At 37.6% G+C, this 16,806-nt stretch overlaps 2 protein-coding genes across 2 annotated transcripts in view; one reads left to right on the top strand and one right to left on the bottom strand.

Moving 5' to 3' along the window:
* The window catches only part of mRpS6 (mitochondrial ribosomal protein S6), a 31,940-nt gene extending 21,568 nt beyond the window's left edge, over window positions 1–10,372 (bottom strand). Inside the window, exon 1 of the mRNA XM_081729014.1 lies at window positions 10,215–10,372. Within this exon, the coding sequence (XP_081585140.1) occupies window positions 10,215–10,259 (45 nt within the window). The 5' untranslated portion in view covers window positions 10,260–10,372. The remainder of the gene's footprint in view (window positions 1–10,214) is intronic.
* Window positions 10,373–12,674: 2,302 nt separating this feature from the next.
* On the top strand, window positions 12,675–16,574 carry LOC145662948 (G patch domain-containing protein 1). The gene has a single exon (XM_081729000.1). The coding sequence runs from the start codon at window positions 13,094–13,096 to the stop codon at window positions 15,563–15,565; it is 2,472 nt and encodes an 823-aa protein (XP_081585126.1). The 5' UTR covers window positions 12,675–13,093; the 3' UTR covers window positions 15,566–16,574.
* The last annotated feature ends 232 nt before the right edge of the window (window positions 16,575–16,806 follow it).

The raw sequence follows: 16,806 nt of genomic DNA, 5'->3' as shown, positions 1-16,806 counted from the left end.
CCTTGAGTCGCTTATAAAATTAGCCAAAATAAACTTTTGCCGATCGTTGCTCTAGAGGGATTTGTCCAGGATGGTTTGGTGTCAGGCTAATAACGATGAGTATGTTTATTTACAACACCGTTAAAGAAATAGTAAACTTTCTGAAAGGAACTTACTTAGGAAATATCAGATCCTTCTTATACTTAGCCAGAGCCCATTCTGAAATATTGCATCTGGTGTTCTGGGTGAAAGTTCTATGGGACTATTAGAAAAATAATATATATTCCCGTTTCCACGCTGATGGTAGAATTTCTGAAACAGTTATTGAATTACGTTCGAAGCATTGGCGTAAATAGCGCCCCCACAACCCTGTGGCGTGGGGACCACACAAGCTGCAAAGCCAAAAAATTTATAGAAAGTACGCAGGGGCGGACCAGGCCAAATTTTCACCTGGGCAAAGTGACTTTTTGGCGCCCTCCCCCCTAGTACTAGCCTATATTTTACATTTTATCCTAGTGTTTTTAATAGTTTAAACCCATTTTTCAAAAAGACATTCATTACCTAGGAAAACTTCACAAAGAATATGGCCTGCTATAAACAATACGAACACCGCCCCCTCCCCCACCCAGCTTGATCTAGTGGCTAGCACGCCTGCCTTCTGTGGTCCTGGGTCCAATTCCCGGTGGGTTACTGTTGAACAATAAACGTGGTTTGGATTCCACTATAATCAGTATCCACATCTCCTTTGGCCATTAAGGCATAACCGTGGAGCGCTAAACTCAAACAAACAAACAAAAAAAAAAAAAAAAAAAAAAAAATACTTACTCCCCCTCCACTCTTTATTCTACATGCCATCTCTCCATTTGTCCTTACAGTCCCCTTTAGTGCTATGAAACTCTCTTCTTCCATGGTGAAATGGAAAAAGATTATGTAATTGCTGCTACTTTACAAGAATATAAACCAAAAAAGTCAGTAGGAAACACATAAAATTTACTTTTTGAGGCTCGTTTTGGCGCCCCTCTGATTCTGGCGCCCTGGGCAGTCGCGCGGGTTGCCCGGCCCTTGGTCCGCCACTGAAAGTATGGACGCGTAACTAAGGGCTGCGGATGTGAGGTTAACCTTCATGTAATGCCACTGGTTTGACGTGTTTGAAATGTTCAGTAACTGATCGGTTAGTGAAATAATTTCGACGGTTACTGATATTTAAAGTTTAGCTAAGACAAAGTTACCTAACCAAATACATTTGATATCGCAATGTCAAAACTTGATTTTTCCTCACATAAAAAAAAGAGAAAAACAATAGCAATAAAAACCCTTACTCGTATTAGGCTCGAACTAACAACCTAATTCGTACAAACTAGTTGCTCTGACCAACTGAGTGTCGATTTCTTGCGCGAAAGAAGTCTGTTATATTACGAGGCATGCTTTTCATTATGATCGTGCTGTTAATTTATTCTTTCGATAGGTAATTTCCACTGTTTGCTTTATCTATATAGATAAATGTATAGATTCATATATTAAGAGTCTTTGGGTAATATGTGTAATAATTTCGCGACAAATACACTTGCTTAAATGTATTGTATGCTATGATTTGCCCTGATTGTCTGTTCATTAGGTGGTTGGAAAACACACGTCAAAACTGTTCGAAGTAATACGAACACGACTTAAGAACAGGGACTGAACTGAGTTATCACTCGATTGACCTTGAGGGCAAAAAACACCAAAGGGTAGCTATAAACGAAAGTTCAGCATGCATTTCTGTGGAGCTCTGTTCAGTATCACGGTTCTCTGGCAAACACGTTTGTTCTTAGGAGTAGATTTTACAAACCTAACCTTTCGATAGAGCGCAATGGGAGGGAAGGAATTCTTGCCCTTGTTGCGTCTCCTTGAAATGATACTTTATCGAAAACAACTCGTTTTCCTTTATATATTCGAAGTTTCTGAGGGTTTCAAAATGAGGAAACATTACTGACAAACAAGGACGCATTTAGGGGTGGGATCAGGGGGTCCGGACCCTCTCTGAAATCCCAAGTTTTCTGTAAATTTAACCTAATTTGGGGGGTTATTTTTAAAAAATTTGTTATAATTTATCCTAATATTGAAGTCGGACCCCCCAGATAGCTTTGGAAAAAATTAAATATCTTTGAGTTTTACGTCCCACGGTTATGCCGGTTAGGCTAAAGGAGACGGTGATAATGAGAGATGAGTGAAATGGTGGAATGAAGAAAGTGGGAGGAAACGGGAGAACCCCCGAGAAAACCCACGAGCACGGTGTTTGTCCACCACAAAGTTCACTTGGCGGGGGCTGGGTTCGAACCCGGGACCCCAAGCACCAGAGGTGAACGCTCTACCACTGAGCCACCGCGCCCCCCAGAGATAACTTTGGACCCCTCCCGAAATAAATTCCTGCATACGTGCCTGCTGACAAATATATTTTCAATATATTCGTTAAATAATAAAGTAAAATAACTAAATTAGGAGCAAAAAGCTTCAACACGGTCTAACTTTTGTCCACTGCCAATATTGTTAGAAGAGATATTAATAGCAAAAACTCCTAGTCAATGCTGAACCTTGGAACTTCATCCCGAACACAAGCATATTTTCGAAGCACACTAAGGCCTAGCCAGAAGGCATTGTAAGCGAGTTACGTTTGGCAACATCGCACGGAAACAAATGAATGCTGAATTGCATTCTAACCCGTTCCTACTACTATTACTACTACTACTACTTTTACTACTAACTTTTGCTATGGATCTGTTTAGTACAAGGGCAAACTTATTTTAATGAAGGAAGTTTAATGAAAATTTTAAAAAATAATCGTTAAATCACTTTTGAATATTATTTTTAATCTTTTTTAACGAAAGAAGTGTTATAATTCTTTTAAAAAATAAAAATAACTCTCCTTAGGCAGGGTTTGAACCCACGCCAAAACCAATATTCCTTACTAGCATGCTGCGCTAGCTCACTCAGCTACGAGAGCCGACAGCATTTGGCGTTTACTTTGTGCTATATTTGCGTTATGACTCGTGATGTCACCAACAGTATCACGATATAGACGTCATTATTTTTCCTACATTGCAGAGTCCCCCGAGATTTGATCATTGTCCACTCGGACTGGAATTGTCATTTGGAACAAACACTTTAATATGAAGCCAAAAATTCCTTTAAAATACACGAAAACTTCGAAAGCTTTAAGAATTTTAATATTTTTGGCTTTTTCCATAAGGGGCCATAGCCTCTACACCGAAGAGCCCTCCGAGATTTGATCATTGACCACTCGGACTGAAATTCTCATTTGGAACCAAAACTTTAATATGAAGTAAAAAATTAAACTTTTACATCTATTTGAACTGACTGGGTTCCGGTTAACCACACTATTATGTTTAGTTTAGTTAAGTGGTAATTTGTGACAGCTTCATATCATCAAAAGAATCCTTCAATTCACCGCCCCCCCCCCCAAGAGTCCGTGCTGGATCAGCCACTAAAATCAGTGGACACTTTTCCTATTCTTTTTGTCACCCTTGATTGTGTAGGAGCTCCCTCAAACAAATAAAGAAGCGGTAATATTACAATCAAGGGGCGCTATGTATTAGGTATCTCTTTAGTTACCTACCCCTAACCGCACAGGGCAATCTTCGGTAGAATAAAAATCTACGTGATATTCCAATCATGAAGGGGGAGAGGATGCTATAAATATATTTCTTATTCATTTTGTCTGCCCTGCTTATCAGAAATTATGTAACGTTGTCCCTGTTTGTCAGTAACGTTGTTCTTGTCTGTTGGGAGGGTACTGAAATGAGAGGGGCAAAACAACGTCGTGCCGCCTCCCACATGGTTGCTCAAATTATTACTAAAGAAAGCATTTTAAACTAAGATGTCTAAGGTTACTACATTATGTAAGGATGGCATATTCAGGAATATTATCATTATTATTATATGAATGTCTTTGGAGCACCGAAATTGTGTAAGACGAACCATGGTATGTAGAGGTTTAATTAAGACGGGTGGTCATAGGGGAGGAAAAACTAGGATTTTTCTCCATCTGACTCTCTAACGTAAAGATTATGTGCTGAAGGTAAGAAGCATCATCAATCTATAATTGGTTGCTTTTACGTAGAATATCAGCTACTTCAGTTCTCCTCCTTTGGGTTACTTACCTCATGTGGTAAATTAAAAACAATTTCAATTTAAAACAAATACATTGTAAAACTTTTCCGTAAATAAATATATATAAGGAAAATTAAACATTTAATAGGGAAATCTGTTATCAAAATGTCCAAACAAGTAGATAGAAGATTATTTAATGATAAACATTGTGAAACTTTATAAAATTCTCCAAATCAGAATTAGCGTTTACTGGAAAATATTCGTTATACACCAGCGAGCATATTGTGAGCAGTGAGCACAGGGAAAATAATTACGAAACTGTTTGCAAACAAAAATTAGGGACACTAATACAAGTGCGACAACGACATTTTTTCTTTTTTGGTATTGTCATGAGTTTTATACATATGTTACAATTTGATTCTTTGCCACATAAAAAAATAAATAAAATAACCATAGTATAAAAGTGACATTTGCACTTCTATGGGGTCTGAACCAGCTACCTGAGATTTACAGGCTTGTTGCTTCAACTAACTGAGCTATTTGTTTTCTTACGTCAACTAAACCTGTTCTACGGTAAAAATGATTTTTCATTACGATCGTGCTACCAATTCGTCCTTTTCCACAGGTAATTTCCACTTTTTGCTCTACCTATACGTTAATACTTGGCATAGATTCATATATTTGGAGTTTGCAGATAATGCACGTAATAAGACATATTAGAAATGTTTCGTTTGTAGATCTAATCCACATTTCTCTCAATGACATAGATGTCGTTGCTTCGTGTTGAACTGCAGAAATCCCTCGCGTTCTTGAAAATTTCCCAGTTTAGCAGAGTTGGTAATTCTCGTAATTTCGGTCGATTTAACGTTTTTTACTTCTAATTTATTTATTTTAAGCTAATATCTAACACAAATATTAAAAACGGGTTTGTTATTAACGTTTCCTGCTGAGGAAACCTTCCGAAATTTCGAAGATATAAAGAAAACGGAGATATTTTCAAAAAACTTCAAAATAAAGAGATGTGTCATTTATTTTGCTCATAGTAGTACCAGCTATAATAGTCTATACTTATATTTGTACAGATGAAAAAAAAAAAATCGTGACCCGAAAGCTAAATTTCATAACTTTTTCTTGACTTTCATGACCGTTTCCTGATTTCGTGACTTTTCATGACTTTCGTGACCGATAGACACCCTGTACAATTATTCGGTAACTTTGCGCGAAGTAGTTATCTCCGTTTGTCAAATAGTTCCATGATTATATCTGCTTATAAAAAAGAATAAACAACTTCCGCTCTCCTTACATATTATCAAGCACACTAACGAACAAATTATCCATTCCTTCCCGTAAAATTTCAAAATTTTGCATAAACGGACGATCAACTTTGGAATTTAGTCCTTTTGGCTAGGTTAGGGTACACTACGTTCTACTTACCTTCAAGGTTTGTATAGATCGGCAATGCCTTTCAAAAAGTGTGGACTATATTCTCTTGTTTCACTATTGTTTCTTCAATGCACATACTGTATTTTTATTCCATTTACTTTACATATTATTCACATATTAATTACCTTTTACTACCAAGAACTCATTTATCCCGTACAATTTCTGTTTCTTACCTACTTTTGGCTCCCCGCAATTAGAATTAATACCGCAACTCCACTCATCAAAAACAATTTTTAACCCTTTCGGACCCAGGTGGTCAAAGTGACACAGACGGGTGTCACCTTTTTAATCCTTTCCTGTGTGGACACTAATTCAGATATCGGAATATTTTTTTTGGCCAAATATAGTTGGACCATAGCTTATCATATCAGTCTCTTTTTCTTCTGAGTGTCGAATTTCCTTTTCAAATATCAGCCCAAACTCAAAAATTCAAGAATATTCGAATTTTCTTTTTTTTTTCTTTCTTTCTTTCTTTTTACCCTGAGGCTTCCTTCGTTGTAAAGATCTCCTTAAGACTTGTCAAGCAGATACCTCGGATGGATACCTAATTGTTAACATCAATTGGAGAGGACCGCGCGCAGTATAAACCCTTGATTTTTCTAGTATTTCCCTACTTTTCTGTTTACCGTAATCTATTTTTTGTAATTAGAAGCTTTGTTTCTTAAATATCGCCATGATACTTCTAGGAGATATTAGTGTGTTTTTACCAATGTTTATTTTAAGATATTTTGCGTCTGGTAGCAGTGCTGCCAGTTACAAAAATTTCCCGATTTTAGGGGAAATTTTTTGGAAAAAATCCCTTTTTAAATCTAGTATTTCCCTCTTGTTGGCTACATTCGAACAAATGTACCACCGTCTGAAAGCCTCGTCTTTAGCCTACACAACGCATCATAAAAAGTTTCAGTAGGATAATTAGGGCAAGTACAGTTGAAAAAAAAAATGAAATGAAATCTTTGAGTTTTACGTCCCACGATTATGCCGGTTAGGCTAAAGGAGACGGTGATATTGAGTAATGAATGAAATGGTGGAATGAAGAAAGTGGGAGGAAACGGGAGAACCCCGAAGAAACCCACGCACACGGTGTTTGTCCACCACAAAATTCACTTGGTGGGGGCTGGGATCGAACCCGGGACTCCAAGCATCAGAGATGAACGCTCTACCACTGAGCCACCGCGGCCTATTATACTTTTGTTCATAACCAGACTACAGTTCATTGCATTGTGTTGGAAAGTTGAGGAAGGGGCGAATCTGAAGTGATCCCTATTCTCATGGAGAAAATATGGCAGGTTTATTTACGCTGGAAGATGTTAATTTCATATAAGACATTTTAAAGCAAGTACAGTTGAGGTTTATAATAAACCATGTTCTGTAAATGGTAAGAAAAGTGGTGAATTTCTGAGGTAGAATGAGATTTTTTTCATGTTTACTTTGTTAGATATCGCCATGACACTTATAGGATATATTAAAGGGGTACCAAGGTTATTTTCAGATAGTTTGCGTGTATCTGGTGGCAGTGTTTCCACCAAAAAAAAAAAAATAATTCCCGATTTTAGGTGAAAAATTCGGAAAATTTCCCTTTTCCCCCTCTTTTATTTCCCTCTTGCTGGCTACATTGAAACAAATGACAAAAAGCGTGATAACAGTTAGGAAAATTTTTTAAAAACATCAATTTTTAGGATGACTTTAAAAGGGTACAATAGAGAAGCAGATTAAGATAGGGATAACTAGGGTAGGGGTAGGAAAGGGTTAGCTTAAGATTAGGGAAGTGTTATTTTCATAAAATTGTGTATTTTCCTGTTTCTGAGTGAATATACTGGCTGGAGTGGGCATTGTAAAGTTAACCGTTTCAAGGAGCCGAGAATAATATACTTTATGCATTTCCCGCTGGTCTAGCGTGTAGTCCATGCCTTTGGAGCACGAAGCCTCATCTTGGATTCTCGATTAGAGAGCACCGAAAGCATACCCAATCCGATCCCAGTTTCAACTGTAAGCGTCATCCAATATAGCCTTAATATTGAGGAGCGACATTAGTACCAGTCGTCCTTTCAGAAAAAATGTTCCGGGGGGGGGGGCACTGCTGGTACTATTCTATCCATTATTATATTATAGACGTATTATTTTGGTGTGCTCCGGGGGGAAGTGTCCCACCCAAAAAACGTGTCTGGAAGAAAAACTGATTAGTACCAATTGAATCGGTGAGTAGAAAAAGGAGAATATTCCCCAATACGTTACATTTGAGAAACGAAAAGTAAAATTGCTTACCGGAAATGCCATTGCTTACGTAAAAATATCTGTATGGGAGATTTGTAGCGTATGTTAAGACCTTTCATTTCCCAAAATTCCAAAACCGTAATGAGATTGGATATTTAGTTATAGAGAAATTGTTATCGTGTAATGTTATCCTTTATTTTTGGAATGTTCTCCTTTTTCTACTCACCGATTCAATTAAACAATTTAAAAAATCTGTGCGAATATTTGCCCATCTTTGTATGTACAGTGATTCAAAAAAGTATTCATACACTCAAAGTTTTTGACGTACGATTACATAATACATTTATTTATTTATTTTTAATGTTACAATCATTTGAAATCGTACATAATTTACAGTTTGTTCATAAAAAATATCAAAAGAAGAAATCTTTAGATGAAAAAGTAAATAATTGTTTTTTCTCAACTCAAAAAAGTATTCATACAGCAACACGAACTACAAATCTCGACGATTTCTAACAATCTGTACTACAAAATAAAGATTGTAATATTTTGTGTGCATACCTTTAATACAAATTGCCTCGAGACGCCTTGGCATGGACCGAACGAGCGTTTCGATCATTTCTGGGTAAATCTTAGACCACTCGTCCAAAAGTATCTTGGTATCTTTTGTAGTGCTTCCTTGCTCAAAGGATGGCGTTTCTGTACTTTTTGCCCAAATAATCCCACAAGTGCTCGATAGGATTGACGTCTGGGTTTTGTAAAGGAGTCAGAAGCCGCCATGGAGCATTATACAGTAACCACTCCCTAGTTTTCAAAGCGGTGTGCTTACGGTCATTGTCCTGTTGGAAAACAAAGACCCTGTTAAGACCAAACTTCTGCACACTGTTTGATAAATTTTGGCGCAACACACTGATATACTTATTATCCTTCATGACCCCTTCAATAAAAACTAAGTTTCTCACTCTAGAAGACGCCCTGCATCACCAAACTATCACACTTCCTCCTCAGTGACCTACTGTAGGGATATTATGTTGCGATTGAAATTCATTCTCTGGCTTCCGCCATGCCAATTTGTTGCCATCTTATCCGAATATACTAAACTTCGATTCATCGGAAAATACAACAGTATTCCAAAATATGTTAGGTTTAGTATGATATTCGCTGACAAATTTTAAGCACTTTTGTCGGTTTACTTCTGAGATATATGTTATTTTTCTGACTGTCCTAGCATGAAAATTGGCACTATGTAGCACATTTCGTATAGTTTGAGCATTCACAGTGCAAGTAGGTGTTGACGAGATTTCTTCATCCACAGACACAGGACTTCTGAAGGGTGTTTTGCGTGCTAAATTGATTATCTTCTGCTGGTCGCGGCGTGTAATCACTTTCCGGTATCCTGAGCTTTGTGTGTTTTATGTTGTTCAGTTTCTTTATACTTCTTTATGATGGAACTAACAGTACCAAAACTAATTGAGAGAGTCTGCAATTTCACGATAATTCCTGCCTTGTTTATAAAGAGAAACAACCCCATCACGTTGTTAAGAAAATTTCACTTTTCTTGCGCCCATGTTGACCACCAGCACTCACAACGAGAGCAGCAGAATGCAATGAATACTTGTTGCAGACAGAGTACGATTGCTCGAAATGAAATTTTGAGTTTTACGTCCCACGGTTAAGCTAAAGGAGACGGTGATAATGAGTGATGAATGAAATGGTGGAATGAAGAAAGTGGGAGGAAACAGGAGAACCCCGAGAAAACCCACGCACACGGTGTTTGTCCACCACAAAGTTCACTTGGCGGGAGCAGGGTTTGAACCTGAGACCCCTAGCACCAGAGGTGAACGCTCTACCACTGAGCCATACGATTGCTCGAATTGGACAATATAGGTGTTCAAGGCACAGAACAGGATTATAGTCCCGCTGTATGAATAATTTCTTGAGTATCGCGGTAATAGTACACATGAGAATCCCCTGATCTGCTTTTCTTCTGTGTTCTATTACCACTTCTACATGAAATACCATAAATTTTCTACGTAGTGCAATAGTAAGAAGTATCCATATGCACAAGACATGCGATATGCGTTAAATCCCCCCCCCCCCAACACACATAGTCATAGATAAAGTACAAGGGCACTACACATGCAGATATAAAGTACAGGTACGTTCTTTTTTATTTTCGTATTAGTCGATAAGTAAATAAAAGTCGCTTTGTTACCCCCTTTCTAAGTTCGTACATACTCAATGAATAATCCCTAAAAGTGTGAGTGTCCTGCTCCTTCGGGAACTGATGCAGCTTTGTGTATACTATATCCATCTGGGGATCACATATAACTCACCTACAACTAAGTTTTTGGATGTATGAATATTTTTTTGAGTCTCTGTACGTAATAGAAACCACAAATAATTTGATAGATTCTTTAATGAAAGATCAGTAACACCACACCTACATACTTATAAATGTGTCAATCTCTTACCCTAGACATTGCTCGCATAATAAAACTTGCTTCATAAGTCGGCATTATTCAGGTGAAAAAAAAATCACGGAACCAAACATAAACACTTGTTTCGTTCTTGCACATGGGCTTCTTGTTCTTCTGCTTCTTTTATCTGGATGACAAAGAACTGTTGCCAGCTCTAATTGGTAAAATATCGCTAAATTCAGCTTCGAAAGTTGCCAGAAAGTCTCTAAAACACGTATTTGCCGAATTTAAACGTAAAAAGGGTTTTCTTTTCTTTTCTTTCGAAACAACATATACTTATCTTGTATACTTAAACACAATTAATGAAAAAAAAACAGAAACCACGTAAAATAACTTCACCATTCGGAAAGCATCACTGGAGCTCATTCCCTATTATTAACAACGCAACGAAAAAGGTAAAAAGTGATAATACGTGCTATGTCAATTATCGCAAACTAAACCGCAAATTCTGCGTTGCCCATTAAAAATGTGCCCGGCTGATTTCTCTTTCATACTTTCTCTCCTCTTTGGAGTTTACCCATGTATATAAAAAACACGGTTCCTTATGCAGGGTCGTTCTGACGCGTGATTAGAACCATACTAAAGGGATCGACTAACATATGTTTCCTGCAGTAGTCAAATCTTTAGTATGACGCTAATCATACGTCAAAACGACTCTGCATAAGGCCTACGGTATTTTTAAGGGGGAATAAGAAACACAGGTTGTTTACTTTAATAACTCGAATTAATCAATTATAAGGACTATGCAGTACACAGTACACACTGGGTCTTATGCAGTCATTCTGACAAGTGATTAGTATCATACTAAAGAGTTTGACTAACATATGTTTCGTGCAGTAGTCAGGCCATTAGAATGACAATAATCATTCGTCAAAACGACTCTGTATAAGACACACTGTAATTAGACATCATCAAAACTTGAATCGAAATGTCTAATTCAGAGTGATGGGTAAACTATGACTTGCGGGCGAGATCAGGCCCTCTGAAAAGTTCTCTCCGACTCACGATAGGATGTCTAATCTTACAAATGAAAAGAAGAATGGGGTTTCTTAAAAAAAAAAAAGTTGTATTAGGACAGACCTATACATGAATATTTAACTTTTCTTCAGAGAATCACTGCATCCTAGTACGAATCAGATTACCAAAACTTCATTTGGTAATAGAGCTTAGTGTTACAAGAATTGTCAAATGCATTATTCTTATTTTTTAAAATAATAAATTGGGCCGATTAAGATTATTTTCCGTTTTCTTTAGCCCTCTTCTAATAAAGCTCACCCTTCACTGTCCTAGTTCGTTCTTCTGTTTGGAAAACGGAGTGCAATAATCAACCGTACCACAAGAGAAGCCCTAATTTGTCTCACATGGTACGCTCAGGTGGTGACATCATGAACCACACAGATTATTCTCCAATTACTCTAGAGCCTGTCTTTTCTACCTGCCTCGGAAAATATGAGAACTATACTTCTTCTCCACCCTCTGGCGGATGAAACCCTCCCTTTGCTTAGGGAAAAGAAGTGAATGACCTCAGCTGGGTTGCAGATTTGTCATTCAGTCGTTTGGTCTTGATGAGTGAAGATCGTAGGCTACTTAGAGTGGCTAACAGGACAGAACACAACGAAGTCCGTGAAATAATTCACCGTGGCAACGCTTCCGCATCCAATAATTAAAAGATCTCGTCCCCAGCAACTGTCCCTCCTCTTTCGAGGGAAGTACGGGAAATCACTTATCGACAGCAGCGCCAGGAAGGGCACAGTTGAAATACAAAGACTCTAGTGAGTTTCATTTATCCAACTTTTCACAATCGCTCAGTCAGTAATATCAACATTTTAAAAAAAGCAAACCAATGGAAGAATTCGCCACTTTTATCGCCAAGACATTTTAAAAGTTGCTAAAAAGAGTCGTTAGGCACTTCTCTAAAAAAAATTTTTGGACATGCAGAGTCGTTTTGACGTATGATTAAAGTCATACTAAAGAGTTCGACTAACATATGTTTCCTGCAGTAGTCAGGCCTTTAGTAAGACGATAATCATACTTCAAAATGACTCTGCATACGGCCCTTTCCGCCTTATGCAGAGTCCTTTTGAAGTATGATTAGCGTCATGCTAAAGGCATGACTACTGCAGGAAACATATGTTAGTAGAACACTTTAGTATGACACTAATCGATCGTCAGAACGACTCTGCATAAGGCCCTTTGTCTCTATTTGCCTCTCGAAATCCGCTACGAATTTTCAAGCTTAAAATTCAAATTGTACTTTTGGAAAAGGTGCGCTGATATAATTCGCATTCGCAGGATTAAGAATCAATTGAGGGCAAATGAGTTCCCAGTTTGCATTCGCATTTCCATTTGGATGCAGTCGAGGCGCAGGTTAAGGTACTTCGATACTTTGTCCATAATGACGAGTAATAATTTGGTGGTTAGAAGGATATGAGGCCTGGCAACCCCGATCATTTTTGTCAGTGTTTTGTTTCACGCAAAGAAGTAAACATTTGGTACACGAACGATAACAGAGAAGTAGCTGTTCTATAATTTTGGTTCAAGAATTACGTTCAAACTGACATTTTGTGTAATTTGAAGTTAAATTTAGACAACGTTCATTAATTCTGAGGTGTGACGATGGTGCTTTTAATCTGTGTGTATAGTACGAGATGTAGCATTTTGTCTTGGAACTATATACCGCCCTAGTAATTGATTCTGAGATGTGAGGATGGTACTTATGATAATGTGTGTCTAGTACAGGTTGTAACATTTTGTCTTGGAAGTGTGCACCGCCGTAGTAATTGATTCTGACATGTGACGATGGTACTTTTGATATGTGTGTCTAGTACAAGTTGTAGTATTTTGTTTTGGAACTGTGTACCGCCCAACTAAGCATGCCATCGGATTCAGATTCAGATAATGAAGATTTTGTCTCATATGGAACCCCCTTGCCACCTTTGGATGAAGAAACCGTTTTCAGCAGACGCAAAGAAAGTCAATCTGTTCGCGACAAACATGCTAGAGAACGATTTCATGGCGCGTTTACTGGTGGATTTTCTGCTGGATTTTTTAATACTGTTGGCTCTATTGAAGGTTGGAAACCGTCTTCTTTTAAGTCAACACGAGATATGAAAGCTGAAAAAAGAATACAAAAGCCTGAAGATTTTATGGACGATGAGGATTTTAGTGAATTTGGTATTGCACCTAAAAAACTCCGCCCAAGAGATGAATACTGTTATGACACCGATATAGACACAAGACATCGTGCGTCGCTTGTAGAAACATCTGCAATTCCAGGGGAACCAGTGTTGGAAAAATTGTTACGTCCAGTAAAACTAACTGTTGGTGTTGAAATTCTGATGAATATGGGTTGGAGACCTGGACAAGGGATAGGTCCACGTTTAACAAAACGCGAGAAAAAAATACGGAAGGAAATGCAGAAACCTTTGGAAGAAGACGGTAAGAAAGTGTATGGTTGTGCACCACCACCATCGGAAGATTCAGATGACAGTACGTCTGACATGGAAATTACTTTCGCGCCTGACTATGAAGAAATAACTAGATATCCTGCTAAAAATGATACTTTTGGCATAGGCTATAAAGGGCTAGAGAAACCGTCTCAACACATAAATTTGTTTGAGCCTTCCTCATTGGTTATTGAAGGCAAAGACAATACCAAGCTACATATATCGGGACAAGCATTTGGTGTAGGTGCATTGGAAGAAGAAGATGAAGATATATATGAGAAAGAAGATATGTCGCAATATGATTTTTCCCTAGAAACTCCACGCGAAAAACTGAAGAAAGCTCCAAACCAAAGCTCCGAAGGAGTTCTGGTTTACCCTAATTATGCTGGAGAAGTATTGGAGGGATTTGTTTTAGCTACGAGGACGCCACGAGTGTTCCGGAAGTGGTTTCCACCGCCGATTCTTCCCCCGGGATTTGTTCCAGAACATAAAAGTAAAACACGATTTAAGCATACAAAGAGAACGACTAGTGAACGAATGAAAAAAGGACAAATTTTTGGGCGCCATAATTTAAATGCAATAAGCAGACACCAAATACTTGAAGATGAAGTAAGTAAGAATATGCAAAACGTGCCTGATTCTACCGAGAAACAACTAACAGAATGGGAGAAAGAGGAGCACAAACAGATACAGGAACAATATAGAACTCACGTTCCATCGTGTTCGGTTAGTGACTTAGACTCGCGTTTTGTTCGAGGATCCATTTTAGATGATACTAATAACGAAATTCCAGTTTCCACTACAAAAACTGTCCAGAGTGATCAGAAAGCGGCAGCTAAAATGAAAATGTTCGGTAAATTAACCCGTGAGAGAGTGGATTGGTATCCTTCAAATTTACTGTGTAAAAGATTTAATGTCCCAAATCCAAAGCCAGGTGCATCGTCGTCATATAGCTCATCGAGGAAGGCGGAAGCGAAACACAACATCTTTGATTATTTGAATGCCTTTTCCCATAACATAAATTTTCACTCTGCTCAAGAGAATACTGATTGTAAGTTAACTGACACCGCTGGCTTGGCTCAGTCAAGTGATATAAAAGAGCTGAATGATAAGCGAGAAAACAACAAGAAAGATGATAAAGTTGAAAATAAAGATGCGACAAGTGTTGATGAAGGTGAGAAAGAATCGCATAGCGAAGATGATGAAATAGTGTTCTTAGATCCACCAAATAAAATGGACTTATATAAGGCAATATTTTTGAGTAGTGATTCAGAATCGGAAACAGAGGATAAAGACAAATCTACTCAAGAGACAATGCAAGAGGAAAGTGAAGAAGCTGCTTCTAGTCACCAACCAAATGAAAATCAACGCACTGATGTAGATACCGGTACTGGCAATCTAAATAAGTTAGATTTAGCAGCTGTAAACAAAGAACGTAACACTTCACCTCCAAGAGGGCTCTTTGCTAATATAGATTTGGACGCTTTACATCAACGAAAACAGCCCATAGCGGTTGGGGTGAAGGAACCTTGTTCATCAAACGGACAGGAACAATCAAACAATAATACCGAGCAACCTAGTACAAGCAAAAATAAGTGTGAAAACATAGAATCCCGTGACCTGGAAGGAAATCTCTATGGTCCAGTTTTACCGTCTAAAGTGACCTCAGTGTCTGGTGGGGAGGAGGAATTGTCTTCGAAGTTTCAGCGTTCGAAAGTTGATTTAACCTTAGCTGAGTTTACTGGTCGTGCTCGCTGGGTAGAAAAAACATTGAAGGATAAAAGTAAACACAAAAAATCGAAAAAGAAACACAAATCAAAAAAGAAGCATAAACACAAACACTCGAAAAAAAAGAAAAAGTCCAATAGTAGTGATAGTGGTTCAGAGAGTAGTGATTGACGTACATATTTCATCTATTTTGCGTCTGTTGAAACGTTATTTCTGCAAGTGAAACATAATTTTGTAATACGAAACGAGTGATCAGTTCTTACATTAAATATTAACGTGATCTGTGATTGTATTGAAAGTTGTAAATATTGGTTCGTGCTTCAATCAGTGCTTCCAGTGTAAAATGTAACTTTTTTTCCCCTTTTCCTGCAACATGTAAAAAAAAAAAAAAAAATCAGTGGAATTGTTCAGTTAACAGTGAATTGCCAGCAACATCTCTACAAGGCTCTTCAGTTATACCGAATATATGTTTACTTGTGAATTAACAGGATGTATATCCAATATTGAAAAGAAAAGACTACTTATCAAAGCACCCGGACGGTAAAATTGGTAATTTTGATTGTAGATGTTTCAGCGGCGACATCTCACTTTCGTCAGTACGATACGAAATTAACATTGCTTGCGGAATTACGTCATTAGTAACATTCCTCCACTGACAGGTATAGAATGAGACGATTTCATACCACCGAATTTGAATACAAGTAAGGAGAAGGCAATACTAATGTAAAACGAATAAGACTCAACAATGTATCACTAATCTCTCAAGTGTTATTTGTATAGTAAAGAAGTAGATCCATAAAGAACAGCTCGTCATGATTTGTATCTGCAGTGTAGGAATGTTACTGATAATGTAATTCCACAAACAACATTGATTTCTTGAAGGATTTGTATTGAAGAAAGTGGGAAGATTACGTACCGTTCCGAATGTTTTGGTGAGTAAAAATCTTTGGATTCACTCGGTCAGACGGTTCTACCAAATAGAAAATTTGTAAGTTAAATATGATGTGACATTTTTCGTAAAGAAATGAGAGTGTAAATATAAGTGTGCACAGCATATTGAAATAAATTTTGAATGGAAGTGAAAGTATTGTATGTGTAACTATTTACTGAAGCTGAAGGCGACAGAATACAAGAATGCAAATTGGGTAGAAATAGACGGTGAGAACTTTCGGTTCGTACGTTAGTAATGGATATTTGCGATGAATGTTAGACGATTTTTTGCTCTAACCTAACCTGAAAATGTAAGAAATCTGTCAAAATTTGGTAGAACCGTTTGCCTAAGTAATGCCTTTTTTTTTTTTTTTTGTTTGTTTGTTTGTTTGTTTGTTTGTTTTGTTTTACGTTGTACCATGATATAAAATGAGTGTAAAGTTGAAAAGAAGGTAAACGAAATCCAACGAACCATCTTCTTT

This window comes from Thermobia domestica, chromosome 1, assembly GCF_964235325.1.
Source record: "Thermobia domestica chromosome 1, izTheDome1.hap1.1, whole genome shotgun sequence".
NCBI lineage: Eukaryota > Metazoa > Arthropoda > Insecta > Zygentoma > Lepismatidae > Thermobia > Thermobia domestica.
This window is presented reverse-complemented; position numbering and strand designations above follow the sequence as displayed.

Excerpts from the sequence above, each read along its gene's own strand:
- LOC145662948 (XM_081729000.1), top strand. The coding sequence starts at position 13,094 with ATGCCATCGGATTCAGATTCAGATAATGAAGATTTTGTCTCATATGGA.